General features: G+C 39.4%; 2 protein-coding genes and 1 long non-coding RNA gene across 7 annotated transcripts in view; 1 reads left to right on the plus strand and 2 right to left on the minus strand.

Moving 5' to 3' along the window:
• LIPA (lipase A, lysosomal acid type) overlaps window positions 1-4,953 on the minus strand; it is a 123,057-nt gene extending 118,104 nt beyond the window's left edge. The window contains exon 1 of one of the 2 annotated variants that reach the window (XM_084992546.1): window positions 4,751-4,953. The gene's annotated coding sequence lies outside the window, so the exon portion shown is untranslated. Of the gene's footprint in view, window positions 1-4,743 lie in introns of both variants that reach the window. The other variant, XM_021071782.2, reaches the window with a different exon arrangement.
• The window catches only part of LOC146396972 (uncharacterized), a 74,315-nt gene extending 68,183 nt beyond the window's left edge, over window positions 1-6,132 (minus strand). Inside the window, exon 1 of one of the 2 annotated variants that reach the window (XR_014827668.1) lies at window positions 5,376-6,132. This is a non-coding gene — a long non-coding RNA (uncharacterized LOC146396972). The remainder of the gene's footprint in view (window positions 1-5,375) is intronic. The other variant, XR_014827669.1, reaches the window with a different exon arrangement.
• On the plus strand, window positions 4,996-17,896 carry IFIT5 (interferon induced protein with tetratricopeptide repeats 5). 3 transcript variants are annotated; one of them, XM_084992564.1, is made up of 3 exons: window positions 4,996-5,064; window positions 9,169-9,251; window positions 14,866-17,896. In XM_084992564.1, exon 3 carries the CDS (start codon window positions 15,179-15,181, stop codon window positions 16,307-16,309), a length of 1,131 nt encoding a protein of 376 aa, XP_084848690.1. In that variant the 5' UTR covers window positions 4,996-5,064; window positions 9,169-9,251; window positions 14,866-15,178; the 3' UTR covers window positions 16,310-17,896.
• Window positions 17,897-19,410: the final 1,514 nt, after the last annotated feature.

The raw sequence follows: 19,410 nt of genomic DNA on the forward strand, positions 1-19,410 counted from the left end.
AGAAGTGATAAGGCAAAGGGAAAGAACTTTTGAGTTTCTAAGTGGCAAGTTGTAGGAAGGCACATACAGGGGGGAACCTAATGGAAGGTAAGAGCTAGTTAATGAGGTTGGTTATGTACATTTTCCTGTTAGTATCTTTGGGGCGATTAGGGCCTAGAGTTGTCTTGGTTGATTAACATCTATCCTTGCTGGGAGAAAGGGAGACAGTTTTTTTTTTTTTTAGGCAGAAAGGGGAGGGCCCAGAGTTTTTCTTCTATCTGCTCCTTCTTAATTGCTCTCAGCTCAAAACAATACTCGTGCCAAGGTGACATAGTTGAGGGTGGCATATTCTGCTACCTTTCAGTAAACAAAGCAGATGTTTTCCCTAAACCTCATGCAGTTTACAATCTAGTGAGAGACAAGCAGTAAAGCAAGTACACAGTCTGCTTTCTCCATGAAGATGTTTGAAATTTAATCCACTGTCAGTTTAAGCAGTCTCTCTTGCTTTATGACATTTTGTTTGAAGCACTATTTATTTAGTCATTTGCTGGTAGTGATTTAGTTAGATCAATAAATATGAAAAGGATGCTAAATGAGCTGAGAGACCACCTGTAGCAATCACTCGGTTATGATGCATTAAAGGGCAATGCATGGCAAATAATTTTAAAAGAAAATATAAAGAAAAATATTATTGTTTTTTCATTCTTGTATGTGTTTTGGAGGAGAATTAATTTCCTATTGTAGCTCTAATAAATAACCACATACTTGGTGGCTTGAAACTACACTAATTTATTAGCTTATGGTTCTAGACATCAGAAATCAGCAGTGGGTTTCATTGGTCTGAAATCAAGGTGTTGGTACAGCCAAATTCCCTCCTGAGGTTCTAGGGGATAGTCCTTTTGGTATCTTTTCCAGATTCTGGAGGCTGCCTGTATTTCCTGATGAGGATCCTTAATCCACAGAAAACACAAATAAATCCCCAAGGAATTCACAGAAATATTGGTCAACGCTTGGGTTCCTACTAAAATTCTATAGGAATTGAAGTGAGCGAAATTTATATCATTGAGGAGCAGGCACCAGTTACATAGAAGCAATCTGCCCAACTTATCACTAAAACAAGAGATTTGTTAGAGTAACAAAAATATAATTTAAAGTACTTATGTTTGAGGGAGGAAACTATATGGTACCAAAATAAGTCTAACCACTGCCAACTTCCCTGAGAGTCAGAAATACTGCAAGTAAATAACTGTTGGATAGTTGGTGGATTCTCTATTAGGAAACTCTTCCCAGGTATTGTTAAATATCATTTGTACCCAGAAGGCAGAGCTCATTTATGAAAAATAAATTTTTGGATTATGTAATATATTTGTGTGAGGTAGGTTTGACAATCTCCAGAAAGCATATTTACTTAGTGTGTCTTATAATGTAATACCATCTCTCTCACCCATCTTTCCCAACTCTGGAAAAGATCTCTGCACTTCCTGGAGCTCAGAAAAACTAAAATGTGGGACAGCCTGGATGTTTGCAGAGAAAAACAACAGGCAGGAAATCCAGGAAAAGAGATATTCTTGGTGTTGAAAATACTGCTGCTGAACTTATAAATGAATATCCCCAGGCATTACCAAAACTCTTTAAATTGACAGCTGAATTTCAGGCAATTATTACTCCCTATGTAAATGACTGACAGAACCTCAGTTGGTGGCCTTATTTAGAGTTCCCCCCAAGTGCCCAGGGAGTGACCCTCATGTACCCTAGATCAGGCCCAGCCACAGCCACAGCCATTCACTACTCTTATAGGTGCCCCAGCCCAGGTCTTTGCTAATTGCAGTCTACACGCCACCACAAGATCCATCTCTTTGAGGATCATCCTGGCCATCAATGTCTCCATTCGCATGATACTTCTAGAGCTGGAACTGCATTGGGACTAAGAGCCTCTACCCTACAGACTGCCCCAGCTTGAACTGCCCACTCTCAGTCTGTGTCCACAGCTCTGTATCTTGTCCCCAGCCTGACCAACTGTGATACAGCCACCTCCACTCTGGAGCCCTTGCTAAAAGGAGGAGGCCTTCTCTGACATTCCCCTGGATATCCACCCTTTTACCCAGGCTTCCTCCTGAACTCCAGTACCATCCTCACTTCCCTTGATCTGTATTCAACTTTTCCTCTTCTACCTGAAGTTCACCTCCTATTGCTTGCAGGCTATGCTGTGAAGCCTAATTCAAATAAATTAGGTTAGCTACATGAGGGTATTACTTACATAATTCTCCGTTGTGGGGCAGAGGGGAGAAGAGGATTTTGCTCCTTAGGATTAAAAAAAAAAAAAAAAAAAAAAAGTTGGATTTGGCAACAGCTGGAGACAATTTTGTTTGCCACAACTGCAGGGTGCTACTGACATCTAGTGGACAGACCCAAGGTTGCTGCTTCAACATCCTAAAATGCACTGGACAGTTTCCCATAGCCTGAATGACAATAGGGCCAAAGTTGAGAAAGTCTGGCTTATACCTAATCCTTGGAAGAGTTAAGTAAGCTTCAGTTTCCCAAGCATATTTTCAATCAGTTTCCATGGTTCATTTTTTCTATTTCTCTTTGTCTCTAGTTGCTGTGTTTTACATGTTAATAAAAATAAACTCAAAAGACAATACACTATTAATTTTCCCAAGAAGCACCCAATCTGACAGTCTGTGACAAAAAGGGTGACACTCAAATTCCATCTGGTAACTTCAGCATGTTCAACACCTACTCAACAGTTGGGTCCTTGTTTCTACTCAATCCTGAAAATGTATATTTCTTTAAAATTTTTACAGATGGGTTTTGTCTTTCTTATGAATTTGAATTCCTAAATAATATAGGGAGATAACCAGGATTTTGTCCCTTTGATTTTTACCATTGATTGTTTAGTTGCGGTCCATCCAAATCATAATAAGCAAAGACTATCTCTTGGCCCAGATACAGCTAAAAGAAAGGAAAGGAAAGAAGTAGGAACAAGGAAGAAAAAAACATGATTGATATACTGCAAATGTTTCCAAATAGAGCTCTATTAAATTGTTCTACATCTGTAGGAAGGGGGGAATTCTGAGCTTTTTTCCTACCACCAAATAAACCATTCAGTACTTTTTCTAAAATGCGGCTTCCTACTTAAACATTACAATAGCGTCTAGGCCTACCACAGCCACATTACCTCTCCAACCTCATGACTTTTTTCCCTGCTCTCTCCACTCCAACTACACCATCTATGCATGCCAAGTATGCTTCCACCTCCAGGCCTTTGCACTTAACTGCTTCCCTGCTTGGAACCCTTTTCCTAGCCCCACATCCACAGTGCTCACTCCTTCATCCCCTTCAGATCTTTGCTCAATGGCCACATTTTCAGTGAAACCTTCCCTCACCAAAAAATTTAAAACACAAAACACACTGCACTCCAACCTTCTCTCTGCTTTTTCTCCATAGTGCCATCTGACAAAATGTTTTATTCATTCTTTTCTTTTTTTCTTTTTTCTTTTCAGGGCCACACCTGAAGCATGTGGAAGGTCCCAGGCTAGGTATCAAATTGGAGCTACAGCTGCCAGCCTACACCACAGCCACAGCCACTCAAGATCTGAGGCTCATCTGCAACCAACACCACAGCACATGGCAACACTGGATCCTTAACCCAATGAGCAAGGCCAAGGATCGAACCTTCATCCTCATGGATACTAGTCGGGTTTGTTTGCCCGGCGCCACAATAGGAACTCCCTTTATCTTTACTTCTCACACTAGAAATTAATTCCAAACAAGAGAATAATAAAGTCCCAAATGCACAACTAACGCCAGTTCTGTACCTAAATGTTAGCCACATTTAACATGATTCTCGAGGAGCAGAAACTGACTTGACCTACAAGCCATTTTTTCTAGCAAAACTGAATGAAAAATCAAAGTCAGTGTTTCTTAATTAACCAAATAGTAAAAACTATATATCATTGCCCATTCATTTAAAAATCAAAGTCACTAAATGGTAAAAAAAAAAAAAAAAAGTGGTAATAAGTGTCTTTTTGATGATGAATACTTTTTCTCAAGGTTTGAGAGTTGTCTTCGCCCTCTGCATAACCAGAAACAAGATGCAGAAGACAGAAGGCAGGACTTGTCGCTTGTCTGTTTTATTCATTGCTGTATTGACAGGACCTTGAACAATGTCTGGCTCTTAGCAGTTGTTTAATAAAACTTGAATGAATGACTGAATTTGAAAGGGACAAAAATTTTAGTGTATGGGCATTTGATACTTTCTACTTAGATTCCTAATACCACCCCATCTTTACTGGGACCTTATTATAGAAACACAGTTGGCAAGGACATGGAAGGCAAAGGAACTTTCACACAATTTTGGGTGGGGGTGTAGAAATGTCTTCACAAAGCTTTTCAGCAATGGCTACTAAAACTCTGAATGCTTACACATTTTGATCCCACAATTTCTCTAGATTTACCCAATAGAAATTATGGCTCAAGTGCACAGCATTGCACCTATGTTTGCTGAATCAAGATTTCAGTTCAGCTTAGGATGCACAAAGCTGTCAAGAGCATCGCCGTTCCCCAACAAAAATAACGCTTAACAATCTCCATTTTAGGTAAAACACCTCCCCCCCCAAAAAAAAAACATAAAACAAAACAAAAAAAACGTTATCGAGAGACACGCGAATTTAATGAGGCAGGTAGGAGCCAAGAGAGAAGTCCTAAAGCCCAGCTGCAAATTTCACCCTGGATGAACCCCACCCCGTCGCGCGCTGCGCAAACCTCTTGCCTCGGTTCCTCAGCCCGGTCGGGGGCCCCCCCAACTCAGCGCTTCCAGAACTTTCTGTTTCCCAAGCTGGACTCCGCCTGTCCGGGGATCAGATTCACTTTCTAGTTTCCTTTTCCCGCTCGGTCCGCGGTTAACCATGACTGCAGCCTAAGAGCGGAGGTAGCGCCGCGATCCCCTCATGACCACGCGCACGCGTACAGCACGAGCACGCGCCCGCGAGCCCGCCGCTCGGCCGCGCAGGAACCGAGTGCTGAGGAGAAAGCCCGAGGGGACCGGCGCCTTCCTGCACGGCCGCGGAACCCAACCATCATGAGGTAAGGGCTTCTCCCCTCTTTTCCTCCCCAGCAACTTGTGGCCTTTGTTTCCCACCCGTGTTTCTCTTATTCCATTTGCAACGCTGCGCTGCGGCCCTGGAATGGGCTCGGAGCCCCTTGAGCCCGGCGGGCGGACGTCTGCGTTGGGGATGCTCCCGGGCAGCCCCGTCCTGGTCGGGGCGGCCGAGGGCGGGCCTCCCCGGGAGCTTGGCCGAGCGGACCCTACCCGTGAGTCCCGGGCGTCTGTAGTCCGGACCGTTGGCCCCGGGTGGGGGGTGGGGGGCAGGCGACGCGCCTCTTGGGCCTCTTACCTCCCTGGGGCTCCCGTCGCCGCGGTCCCCGGGCGGGTGCGGTTGGCCTCGGCGTGGCCGGGTCCCCGCAGGCCTCAGCCCCCCGGCGTCACACGCGTCGGCTCCTGCCATTTTGCCTTTCTGATTCCTGGGTCAGACTTCTCCCCACTTCCTTTGTACCGCAGACGGATATTTCTTGTTTCACCCCATCCAACGTTTTCTGAGATTTTCTTGCTCAGAGGAAGATGGGGTGGGGTGGGGGGGACCTTGGCTCACCCGTTTTATTGGCTCCTGCCCTGCACCTGGGTAAGGAACCGTCCGCATTTAGGACGTTGAGGAGTGGAAGGCTCGGATCTTGGGCACCTGAAGCCAGTGGAGCCCTTTGTTCTAAATCCTGATTCTGACCACGTACTAGTTGGGTAACCCAAAGCAAAAGTTTCTTAAGCTCGGTGAGTCTGTTTCTTATCTGTGAAAGGTGATGGCTTCATCTCTTAGGAGTGTGAACAGGGTCCGTTGACTGCTTGGCACACGATATTTGCAAAAATGTTGCCTATCATTATATGTTTTTTAAAAATGTAATAAGTGCCTCACTTCTACCATTTTTAAGAAGGGAGGGAGGTGAGAGGTATCAGGAAGGGGCCTGAAGAGACAAGGAGGGAAAGTTAGGTACACTGTCTATGTATGCAGGATGGGGTGGAAGAGGGGTGGACTCCACTGGGGACTAACTGTTCTCCCAAGGAAAATGAAAGACCGCTCCTTCCTGGCCAAAAAAAAAAAAAAAAAACGCCAAAACAAAACAAAACCCTCAAAGTCATCTGAAGATAAATGTTCCATCTTCAAACACAGTAGCCTCTCTCTGCTAGTTTCCCAGAGATAAAGTTAAAAAATTAAGTGGACAAAGCTTTTGAAAAAGTGAAACTTCCCATAGTATCCAGTTGTGCATAAATTCTACAGAGTGTGGGCATAGCACTTGAGTGGCTGACTGAATGTCCCTTGGAGATCTCACAACCAGGTTCCTAATGCCTGGGGCAGCCCTCCCTCCTCACTATCCTTGGGCAGAAGCAGATTTTACTCTATGGATGGGCAGAGGGCTGAGAAGCCCATATTGTCGTGGATCTGGCCAGGCTGTTAAGGGCATGGCATGTCTTGCCTTTGATTTTGGTGCCTTTACACCGGCGAAAGGAACAACTATCAAGGGACAGTTATAACTAGGTTTCCCAGTCAGGACTCTAGGAAATAGTTCAAAACCTATTTTCAGAATCTGTCAAAATCTAAACAGAGCCAGAGAGAGAGAGAGCATGCCAAGATGGAAAAACAAGTAGAATAGGAAGAATGAAGTGGCAGAAAGTTTGGAGCCATTAGCAGGATGTGAGGAACTAGCAGGAATTGAAATTCAGGTGATTTTTTTTTTTTTTTTTTTTTTTTTCATGCCAGGCCCATGCCTCTGGGCTGGAAATGCCAGAAGCTACTAGTATGTAACTGCATTCATTCATTCATTCAACAAATATTTATTATATGCCTGAAATAATAAATTCTGGGGTGAAAATATAAAACCAGAACAAGGTCCCTATTCTCATTTAAATGGGGGAATAGACAACCAGAAATAAATGAGTAAATAATATAATTCAGGAAGTGATAAGAGCCATAAAGAAAATAAAACAGTGTGATGAATTAAGAGAGCAACCTAGAATGGAGGGAGGGGCTTATTTTAGATAGGTCTGCCACAGGTGACCTCTTGGGTAGGAAATATTTGAGCTGAGTTGAAGGAGCTACTCATACAAAGGTTAAGGAGCAGAGCTTTCCAAGTAGAATTGAAAACAAGTGTAAAAGTCCTTGAACTTGGTATGTTCAAGATAGGAAGAAGGTCAGTATGTCTTAAACGTAGTGCATGAAGAGGAGAGTAGGAGAGAAGGTTGGATGGGTAGAGAAGTTTAATCTCCTTTAGGAATTGTAAGACATGGAAAAGGCTAGGTTAAGATCTAAGAGTGTCAGGAAGCCATTGGGAGATTTTAAACAAGGAGACTGACATAATTTGGTTTATGTTTTCAAAAAGTTTACCAATACGCTATGAGGAACAAGAGTAGAAACAGGGAGACCATATTTTTGCCCCAGCTCAAAGGAAAGGTAGTGGTTTAGACCAGGATAACAGCAGTGGAAATGGAGAAAAATGGATGGATTTGAGATATATTTGGGTGGTAGACTAAATAGGACTTCCTATTGGATTGGATGAGGGCTTGAAAGAAAAAAAAGGAGTCAAAGATTACTCCTAGGTTATTTGGCCTATGGGACTAAGAGATACCAAACAAAGTGGGGAAAACTAAGGGATGAACAGAGTCAAGGAACCCATTCTGTATTGGATATATTTACTTGAACTTCTAATTGAAGATGTAAACTAAAAAAATAGGTAAATGTGGAATTCAGGGGCAAGATAGAGATAGAGGAAATACTTTGGAAGATCATCAGGATATATACCAGAAAGTCTTTAAATGGATTATGGGGGAAAAAAGTATTTTAAATCCCTTACATTAATAATGATGATAATTATATCTTTGATAACTAAGATCGTCATCCTTCCTTCGGATCACTTCTAATACATTTCTACGTAGCCATGTTGTTATTTGAAAGAATCATTAATCATCCTTAAATAAATCTCTCTACAGCTCCATAGCATGTCCCAGGAAGAAGGAGCTCCATCTCAAAACAACTGCAGCAATGTGGAGTGCTGTGACTTTAGATTGATGGCTTATATTTGAAATAGTTTTCTTAAACTGAGACCTTTAACTATCTGGCATGTCTTTTCCAATGGACAGTCACACACCTCTGACCTGCTTCTTAAGCTGCTTTAAAATCCCATAATGCTTTCCTTTAGGGCCTTCCCAGGCAAAGTGAATTTTACATACATTAGACATATCCTATATTTTATTTTATCTTTAAAAAAATTTTATAGTATTCTGTCAATTTCTGCTGTACAGCAAAGTGATGCAGTTATACATATATATATACACATTATTTTTCACATTATCCTCCATCATGTTCCATCGCAAGTGATTAGATATAGTTCCCTGTGCTATACAGCAGGATCTCATTGCTTATCCACTCCAATTGCAATAGTTTGCATCTACTAAGCCCAAACTCCCAGTCCATCCCACTCCCTACCATTCCCCCTTAGCAACCATAAGTCTGTTCTCATGTCCATGAGTTTGTTTCTTTTCTGTAAGTAGGTTCATTTGTGCCTTATGTTGGATTCCAGGTATAGGTGATACCATGTGGTATTTGTCTTTCTCTTTCTGACTTACTTCACTTAGTATGAGAGTCTCTAGTGCCATGCATGTTGCTGCAAATGGCTTTATTTTGTTCTTTTATGGCTGAGTAGTATTCCATTGTGTGTATGTATGTAGGCTTTCAGCTTCTCTCTGTTAATACAGTAACATATCTTTAACATAATAAAAGCCATGTATGACACAGCCTAAAGATTTTAAATATATTTTATTAAGGTATGTTCTCTCTATACTCACTTTGGTAAGAGTTTTTATCATTAATGGATACTGGATTTTATCAAATGTTTTTTATGCATCCTTAGAGATGATCATGTAGTTTCCAACTTTTCTTTTGTCAATGTGCTGTATGATGTTAATTTATTTGCATATGTTGAATCATTCTTGTGAACTTGGGATGAATTCCACTTGGTCATGCTGTATGATCTTTTTTATAGTTTTTGGATTCACTTGGCTAAAATTTTGTTGAGAATTTTTACGTCTATACGCATCAAAGATATTGGCCTATAATTTTCTTTTTTGGTAATATCTTCATCTAGTTTTGATATTAGGGTGATGGGTGGCTTCATAGAATGTCTTTGGGAGTGTTCCTTCTTCAACCTTTTGGAAAAGCTTAAGAAAGGTAGGTATGAGTTCTTCTTTGTATATTTGGTAGAATTCTCCTGTGATGTCATCTGGTCCTGGACTTTTGTTTGTAGGGAGTGTTTTAATTAGTATTGAATTTCATTTCTAGTGATCGGTTTGTCAGTTGATCTGTTTCTTCTTGATTCAGTTTTGAGGGGCTGTATGTCTCTAGAAATTTGTCCATTTCTTCTAAGGTTGTCCATATCCTATATTTTAAAGCAAACTATCTTTAAAAAAAAAAACCTTCCAATTTTTATATTAAAGAGGTAGTATAGCATTATGGTTAAAAGGCATAAGCTTTTGTTTGAGTTAGGCAGAACAAGGTTTGAATCCATGCTCAGCCATTTTATAGTTGTGTAACCTTGAACATATACATGTATAATTTTTTTTTTTTTTTGTCTTTTTAGGGCTGCACCCATGGCATATGGAAGTTCCCAGGCTAGGGGTGGAATCAGAACTGCAGGTGCTGACCTGAACCACAGCCACAGTAACTCAGGATCTGAGCCGTTTCTGTGACCTACACCACAGCTCATGGCAATGCTGGATCCTTAACCCACAGAGTTAGGCCAGGGATCGAATTCACATCCTCATGGATACTAGTCGGGTTCCTTATCTCTGAGCCACAATGGGAACTCCTACTTGGACGTATAGTTTAAACTCTCTTTTCCAGTACCCATCCATAAAATTGTGAAAATAATAAGGCGTTGTTATAAAAACATGTCTTCAACTTTTCTGTCCCATACAGTAACCACTTATCATGTGTTACTATTTAAATTAAGTAGAGGTAAATAAAATATAAAATTCAGTTCTCTGGTCATACTAACCACATTTTAAGTGATCAGTAGCCACATGTGGCTAGCTAGTGTCTACTATTTTGTACAGCACAGTAATAACATTTCCATCATGGCACGAAGTTCTGCTGGAATGCTCTGGTATAGAACCTGCAATCACTAAAATGTGGGATCTCTATATATGTGTTTATGTATATACACAGACAAGAGAAAGAATAATGAAAAATTATGAAATTAAAGTTAGTAATTAGAAGTGAACAAATGTCTACCAAATATTAGTTAGCTGTTAATGTTTAAATTTAGTATTTATAAAAATTGGAAAACATTTCATGGAGTAGTATGTTAGATTATAAATAAGAAATGGTTTTCTTTTTCTTTTGCTTTTTTGGGGCCACACTCATGGCATATAGAAGTTCCCAGGCCAGGGGTCTGATTGGAGCTACAGCTGCTGGTCTACGCCACAACCACAGCAACGTGGGATCCAAGTGGCGTCTGCAACCTACTCCACAGCTCATGGCAATGCCAGATCCTTAACCCACTGAGTGAGGCCAGGGATTGAACCCGTGTCCTCATGGATACTAGCGAGATTTGTTTCCACTGCGCCACAATGGTAACTCCAAAATGGTTTTATTTTTCTTTCTTTTTTTTTTTTTTTTGATATATTTTTTTAAATTTTTATTTTCCCACTGTGTAGCAAGGGGGTCAGGTTATCCTTACATGTATACATTACAATTACATTTTTCCCCCACCCTTTGTTCTGTTGCAACATGAGTATCTAGACAAAGTTCTCAATGCTATTCAGCAGGATCTCCTTGTATATCTATTCTAAGTTGTGTCTGATAAGTCCAAGCTCCCGATCCCTCCCACTCCCTCTCCCTCCCATCAGGCAGCCACAAGTCTTTTCTCCAAGTCCATGATTTTCTTTTCTGAGGAGATGTTCATTTGTGCTGGATATTAGATTCCAATTATAAGTGATATCATATGGTATTTGTCTGTGTCTTTCTGGCTCATTTCACGCAGTATGAGATTCTCTAGTTCCATCCATGTTGCTGCAAAATGGTTTTATTTTTCTAGTCACTGCTTTTAATTATGTAGTTAATCCAGTTCTCTAACTCTTCTGCCAATTTTACCTATTAGGACAGCCTTGTTTCAGTTTCTAAAGACTCAGCCCATTTCATTTTAAAACCGCAATCTCATATTTGATTCAAAGCACTCTTCTCCTTCCCAGCCTCCCCCAAAATATTGATATAAGTACTGTGAAGAATAGGAAAATGTGATAGACTAGACTTTAGGATCACTGGCAAGGTGGAAGTACAGCTTAAGCTAAGGTGGTTGGGGTAGAAGAGCTTTGAAGAGCTGAATTTTGAACCAAGAACAGAATTATAAGAGTAAGTAATTCCTAGTACTCTTTTAGAGAGAGTTCACAGAGTGAGAGAATAAAAAGCAGAGACAAATACCCTGACGTAGGTTTATACTTGGCATAAGAAATAATAAACAATAAATTTTTTTAAAGTCCTGTATGACTGAAGTGCAGTGAGCAAGAGTTCAGTGTTACAAAATAACGTTGGAAAAGTAAACATGGGCCAGATGATGAAAGGCAAAATAATCAAGGTTAAGAGTTTGGGGCTGGAAATAAAGATTTGCGTATTAACAATGTATAGTACCATTCTGCTTTGAATTCCATCTTTCTCACAATTATCCCTCCCTCTCCAACAAGCATCATTTTCTCCCTTGATACTGGACCATTCACATTGGCATATCAGTAAGTCATTGAAAATATTATGATTAATTTTTTGACAGTTCCCCCACTTCCTCCCTCCAGGTTTAGCTCCACTTCTTTACTCCCTTCATTGAAACAGTGGCCTGTATTGTCCGTGTCCACTTCTCCTCCCATTATCCCCTCAACCCACTCCAGTAATATTTTTATCCCTCCATTCTATTAAAACATTTATCAAGATCCCCCTGAACTTTACTTCTCCCCAAACAGTGACCTCTTGTCTGTTCTCTTAAGATTGTTGTGCACATTGAACATTCATCTCTCTTGACATAAATGTTTTCTTCCTTAGGCCTTCATGATATCAGGTTTCTTGGTTTAGCTACCCTTCACTGATTATTTTTTCTTGGTCTCCTCTCCTGGTCCTTCTACTCTACTTGACCTGGACTGTTTTTTAACCTTCTCTGTCTATGCTAACTCCTTAGGTAATTTCATTCTAGATCTCGTGGTTTTCAAGATCATTTGCATGCTAATGCCTCTAAATTTTATATCCTTAGTTCTAACTTCACTCCTCTTCTCCAGAATTTTCTTCATTAGTATCCAACTTTATACTTGACATCTTCACTTGCATGTCTAATAGACACCTCAGAATTAGCATTTATTCACTCAGTTCCTAAAGTCAAAAAACCATGGGAATCACCCTTGATTCCCTCTTTCCATCATGGCTGTCCCCATAACCAATCCATTAGAAAGACCTGTCAGCTCTGCCTCCAAAATATAACCATCCAGTCCTCACTAACCCTCTGCTACAACCTGAGTGTAATCTTGCATCTTCTTTCTCTGGACTCCTTCAGCAGTTGCTGCCCTCATGTTTTTTTCAGGGAGATTTGCTCTAGCCATGCTATTTACATTTTAACTACTTCCCAGATCCCCTACTAGCCTCCCACTCCTTTATCATGCTTTATTTTCTCCTTAGCACTTATTATATATAATCTCATATAGTCTTTCTTTGCTTTTTTTTTTGGGGGGGGGTCTTTTTATGACACAATTGTAGCCCTGTTAGAATATAAGCTACATGAAATCAAGGATTTTTTTTTTTCCTGTGTTGTTCACTGGTATATCCCCAACACTTAAAACAGTGCTCTGCATTTATGAGGTTCTCAATAAATATTTTTGAATAAATAACTTCCGCCCAGTTTCCCAACTTCCTTTATCTATGTTGCTCACCACTGTATCCACTACAGCTAGCATATTGCCTGGCATGTGTGACATGAGGTGATCAGTAAATGTTTATTGATAGAAATATTACTGTAGTTTCCTTAAACATTTACACAAATATGCATATGTATATACATACATACAAGGAGGACGGTCCTATGTGCAGCAGAAAGGGAAATTATGCTGTTCATTCCATAATTGGAACATTTCCCTATTTAAGAGAAGTAGGGTTTTTTTTTTCCCTGCAAATTTCTTGTAACCCTTAATAATGGCCAATAGTAGATAAAGAAAGTTTTTCCTAACTGCCTCCTTGCTACCATCAGCAGAACAAACAAAACTAGGTATATTGACCAGGATTTTGTCAGCTGTAGACAGGAAAAGCCCAATTCAAACTAGCTTAAGCAAAAAGAGAAAGATTATTTCCTTAAAAAATAGAAGTCCAGGGTTGGACAGGGTGATCCAGGCAATACCTGGATCCAGATATTTAGTCAGTATCATAAGCAACTGTCTTTATTCCTAAGCTCTGCTTTCCTCTATGTTTGATTCTTTCTCCAGCAGTTTCTCCTCAAAAGAGTTTGGAAAGATGGCCACCAGCAACTCCAGCTTATATTTAACCAGCTTAAAAATTTTAGAATGAAGAGAGATAGTTCCAGCAAAACCTCATTTTAGCAAAATTATATTATAGTTAGATTATCTCTGAATAAATCACTGGGGCCAGGGAATGGTGGAATGCTGTGTGCCTTCCCACAGACCAGAGGAAAGCACAGAACGGCCTGTCTCAAATCACATGGACTGAGAGTAGAGGGAAATGTTGCTCCACCAAGTGCACAGCTCTGGACTGTGTGCCCTTCCTGAGTTACTTCTATGGAACTTTATTGGAATGCTGAGTTGTAAGTGACTGTGTACTTACAAGCTCTGTATAAGTAGGGCTGTGTCTTCTTCATAGTTAACATTCCCAAGGTTATTCAGAAGATCTTGCACACAAAAGCCTCTCAGTAATGAATTTCCTATCCCTTCCTTCCCCCTTCATCTTCCTAATTTCAGAGACAGTGGTTCCAGTGGGTCCTGCAGAGGTCACATTGTGCCTCACACAAAGGGAGTTCAACAAATATTTGTAAACTGAATATTAAGGGCGGTGATGAGTTAATAATAGGTGTTAGCCTTTATTGTTGCCCACAGCCCTAAAGGTCAGAAGGATGTGGCATTTACCTCAAAACCTGCTAAACTTCCTTTGGTCTTTGCCCTGTTTTCTCTAAATCTTTTTGTTACTTTCTATATATATATATATATATATATATATATATATATATATCTCAAACATATACTTCTCCCCATCTCTTGGTATACTTGTTCCTGTCTGACTCTTTTTTCTCTGTAGGGTTTCCTTTGTTTATTTGTTTCTTTCTCTGCAAAAATTATATATTCATGTGACTTCTCTGTCTTCTTCAGTGTACTTCTTTCTCTCATTTCTCACTTTCTCTTTCCCTTCACTGCTCATAATACAGAAATGAAATTTTAATTTTATTTATTACCTTGCATATATCTATTAATTTTCAAAGCTAATAAATACAGTATTTTAAATCCCCCCCTCTAAAAATAGCTGGTCCTTGTGGGGTAGTAACTGCCAAAAGAAATAGGTACTCTGTAATATAGAAAACACCATCAACTTTCCAGAATTGGTTTTATAATAAATAATGTGAATTTAATGAAATATTTCTAGGATTTAACTATACACAAAAGAAACTAGTATGAAGTTATAGGAGCCTAGTGCTTTAACTGTAAGATCGGATATATACAATTGAACTGATAAGCAAAGAACTGTATTTAAGGTTTAAAAATTTATTATTTCCTGTTTTTCTTCAAAAATTAAAGTATTTTATCTTTGACAGTGAAATTCCTAAGGACTCCTTGAAGGCCATTCTGTTGGAGTTAGAATGTCACTTTACATGGAATTTACTTAAGGAAGACATTGATCTGTTTGATGTGGAAGATACAATTGGGCAACAGCTTGAATTTCTTACCACAAAATCCAGACTCACTCTCTATAACCTCTTGGCCTATGTGAAACACCTAAAGGGCCAAAATAAAGATGCCCTAGATTGTTTGAAACAAGCAGAAGAAATAATACAGCGGGAACACTCGGATAAAGAAGAAGTACGAAGTCTGGTCACTTGGGGAAACTATGCCTGGGTGTATTATCATATGGACCAGCTTAAAGAAACTCAGAATTATATAGAAAAGGTAGGAAATGTCTGCAAGCAGTTTTCCAGTCCTTCTAACTACAAGTTGGAGCGTCCAGAGATTGACTGTGAGAAAGGGTGGGCACTCTTGAAATTTGGAGGAAAATATTACCAAAAGGCTAAAGCAGCTTTTGAGCAGGCTCTGGAAGTGGAACCTGACAATCCAGAATTTAACATTGGCTATGCCATCACAGTGTATCGGCTGGATGATTCTGATAGAGAAGGGTCTATAAAGAGCTTCTCTCTGGGCCCCCTGAGGAAAGCTGTTACCCTGAATCCAGATAATTCCTACATCAAGGTTTTTCTGGCGCTGAAGCTTCAAGATGTGCATGCAGAAGCTGAAGGGGAAAAGTATATTGAAGAAATCCTGGACCAGATATCATCCCAACCTTATGTCCTCCGTTATGCAGCCAAATTCTATAGGAGAAAAAATTCCTGGGACAAAGCTCTTGAACTTTTGAAAAAGGCCTTGGAGGTGACACCAACCTCTTCTTTCCTGAATCACCAAATGGGACTTTGCTATAGGGCACAAATGATCCAAATCAAGAAGGCCACTCGAAACAGACCTAAAGGAAAGGATAAACTGAAAGTGGATGAGCTGATTACATCTGCTATATCTCATTTCAAAGCAGCCGTGGAGCGAGACTCTATGTTTGCATTTGCCTACACGGACCTGGCCAACATGTATGCTGAGGGAGGCCAGTACAACAATGCTGAAGACATTTTTCAGAAAGCCCTTCGTCTGGAGAACATAACTGATGATCACAAACATCAAATCCACTACCACTATGGTCGCTTTCAGGAATTTCACCGTAAATCAGAAAATACAGCCATCCACCATTATTTAGAAGCCTTAAAAGTCAAAGACAGGTCTTCTCTGCGTACCAAACTGACAAGTGCTCTGAAGAAACTGGCTACCAAGAGACTTGCTCACAATCCTTCAGATGTGCAGAGTTTAAGTGCCCTAGGGTTTGTTTACAAGCTGGAAGGAGAAAAAAGGCAGGCTGCTGAGTACTATGAGCGGGCCCAAAAGATAGATCCAGAAAATGCAGAATTTCTTACTGCTCTCTGTGAGCTTCGACTTTCCATTTAAATACATATTCTAGGAAATTAGTTCTGAGCGTTTCTATCCATTTTGGGTTGTTACATTTTTGTTTATTGTTTTAACCCATTCTTCATTATAAAGTTCATTTTTATTGAATGATTATTGTGTACCAAGCATCATGGCTAAATATATACATTATGGTGACTCTTCTATTGTTTTTAATTAAAACACAATAATCCATTGAGAAACTGCAACATTCCAGCTGTTGTAACTTTTTAAAATCATATGGTCATGACTTTATATCCTTTTTCTCTCCTATTCATAATAATTTCCTGATTAAATTTTGTCATATTTTCCATATTACTCACTTATGCCATGAGTATAATCCTGCATAATCCCTTGACATCTAAGCCAGAAACACTCTTTCAGGAGTGCAAAATTATATTATTAAGCATTTAACTATGTAGCTTGCAAAAGATGGAAACTTCTAGTTACAGATGTTCTGACTTTGATGAAGATATTTAGCCATCAATGTGACAGTTACTTAAAAAATATTCTTTGTTGGAAGAAAAAAGTTCATAATAATAACTTTGTCATCTTTGATGACTTCAGTAAAAGGAGAAAAGACTAGAAAATGAGGGAAAAAAAACTTCCCCAGATATAGAACTTAAGGGACCTGTGAGAAATCTCAAGTATTATCTGCTAGAATGTTCATTAAGTAGATAGAAATAGTGATGAGAAAAAAATGAATAATGGAAAATCATTGGTCTCAAATTTTACTAGTTCTTTTAACTAGAAGAGTAAACCTGAAGTGAATCTAGGTGGAATTAATTTCATTCCTTCCAATTAAAATTGCAGTATTTTGGGGTTAAAATCATTGAGGTAAATAGCATACCAGTTGCGAAATTGGGAGAAATGATAGTCAGATGGGTGAGGTAGATGTCCCTAACCTATATCCCTAGATTACCAAGATCTCAGTGCTTTAGTTTGGGGTCTGAACTGAGTAGAGTTTTCTTGCCTACAATTTCTGGCCTTTGGTTAACTGCTTTAGTATTCTAAAGTTTACTTCTGTGAGGCTTTTCCTTTGTCTGAAGTTTTCAGATTGACATGTTTTCCTTTAGGTCCTCTAGGATAGTTTAGCCCTGTTTTGACTTTTAATATCCACCTTGAAGGGTCACTGCTTTAAGGGTTTATATCCCAGAGGAGTTTTTACATTGGGATGTTACTAAAAGTGGCTTCGTTAATGTTATTTCTTTGATTATAGATTACACAATTACATTTACCACCATAGTATTAGTGGAAAAATGTGCCATATGATTTAATTCTCCATACCACCAGTGTAGCTCTTAAAACTACTGTGTATATGTGTGTGGGTTTTTACTTTTTGTTTGCTTTTATTTTTTTAATTTTTATTATGGCTTTATTATAAAAGTAATTCTCATTGTAAAATCTCAAACAATAAAGAAGTATATGAATTTAAAAGTAAGAGCACTCCCCTCACCCTAACCCATTTCCGCACACCCAAGGTAAAATGTTAATAATTTGATATGTATCCTTCCAGATATTTTTTCTATGCATATTCAAACATACATAAATACTTCAGTGCGTCTAATGAATTAAATTTTTTTAAATGTCTGTTTTACTTATGTGCTTGCTGTTTTTATTTTGCTGATTTCATTTGTTTATTCAAAAAGGAAGAACAGGCAAGGGAATGATCTTTATTTAAATAGTTCAGTAATTCAGGACTGAAGTCCTGACCTATCAGTAAAAGCATTTGACCTATTTCGCAGCAAGTCATTTTCCCCTCATTAGGAATAATATTAAAGTTATGTTCCCAAGTAGGGATTTCACATGCAATCACGTTACAGTTATGATAACGAAACAAAGATACAACTGTAAGCATCTGTATTTAAACATTAGACTTTAAGATCTGTTAAATTACTTTAAAATCTACTGATCTTAAAATACTGAAACACATAAGAAATTATACTAAGAAAGTATAAAATCATATAAAAAATACAACTGCTAACATGGAACCAAAAATTAATGTTTATAATAACTTTTTTTTTCTTTTTTCTTTTTAGAGCTGCACCTGCAGCATATCAAGGTTCCCAGGCTAGGGGTCAAATCGGAGCTGTAGCTGCTGGCCTATGCCACAGCTTCAGCCACAGCAACCCAGGATCTGAGCCACGCCTGTGACCTACACCACAGCTCACGGCAATGCTAGATCTTTAACCCACTGAGTGAGGCCAGGGATCAAACCCACATCCTCATGGGTACTAGTTGGATTCGTTTCTGCTGTGCCACAGTGGAAACTCTTATAATAACTTTAATTTTGTTGATAATTGTGCTTGCCTTCCTAAAATTTACAACTATTTAGAGATAAATTTGAAGAGACGAATTATCAAATACATATATGGCTGTTATTGGAAGTCAAGTGATGCTGAGTAGCCAAAAGCCAAATGTCTACTACACATATGAAGTATTTGGAGACCGTTGCCTTATGTCCCCTGAAACTGATAATTTTAAGTTTAAACATACCATTTTCTTTCACCCACCCCTAATATCAATGTCTCCTTTCATGATGGCCCCTAGGCAGACTGAGCACAACAAGCTCTGAAGCAAGCATGGATTGATGTCACTTGGATTGAACACTGAAGACACTGAAAACCCTAGCCTTTACTGACCTTCAGAGAAAGTCATTGCTTGAGTTCCTGCTGTGGCACAGTGGATTAAGAATCTGACTGCATCAGCTAGGGTTGCTCTGAAGGTGTAGGTTTGATCCTCAGCCCAGGCAATTGATTAAAGGATCCAGTGTTGCCACAACTGCAGCATAGGTCACAGCTGTGGCTCAGGTCAGTCCCTGGCTTGGGAACTTCCATGTGCCGCTGGTGTGGCCTTAAAAAAAAAAAAAAGCATTCCTATTTAAGCTTTTTCCATTCCAACATCAAAGGCTAAAAGGGAGTGGGGGTAAAGAAAGAGAGAGATGAACACATAAGAGTTCACAAATGAGCCTATAGGTCAGTTTCCTCTAAGCATGTCCCTAACTCACCATCAGGTTGAAACAAAGCCCTAGAAAAGAGGGAATGATAGTTCAGCCACATATGTAGACTGAAACATATGAATAGTCATAGCTAACTCAGAGCTAC

The sequence above is a fragment of the Sus scrofa genome, chromosome 14 (assembly GCF_054392235.1).
Source record: "Sus scrofa isolate SSC_HxYL_T2T_F1_AM1 chromosome 14, Sscrofa_HxYL_maternal_Yorkshire_Landrace_v2.0, whole genome shotgun sequence".
Classification (NCBI taxonomy): Eukaryota; Metazoa; Chordata; class Mammalia; order Artiodactyla; family Suidae; genus Sus; species Sus scrofa.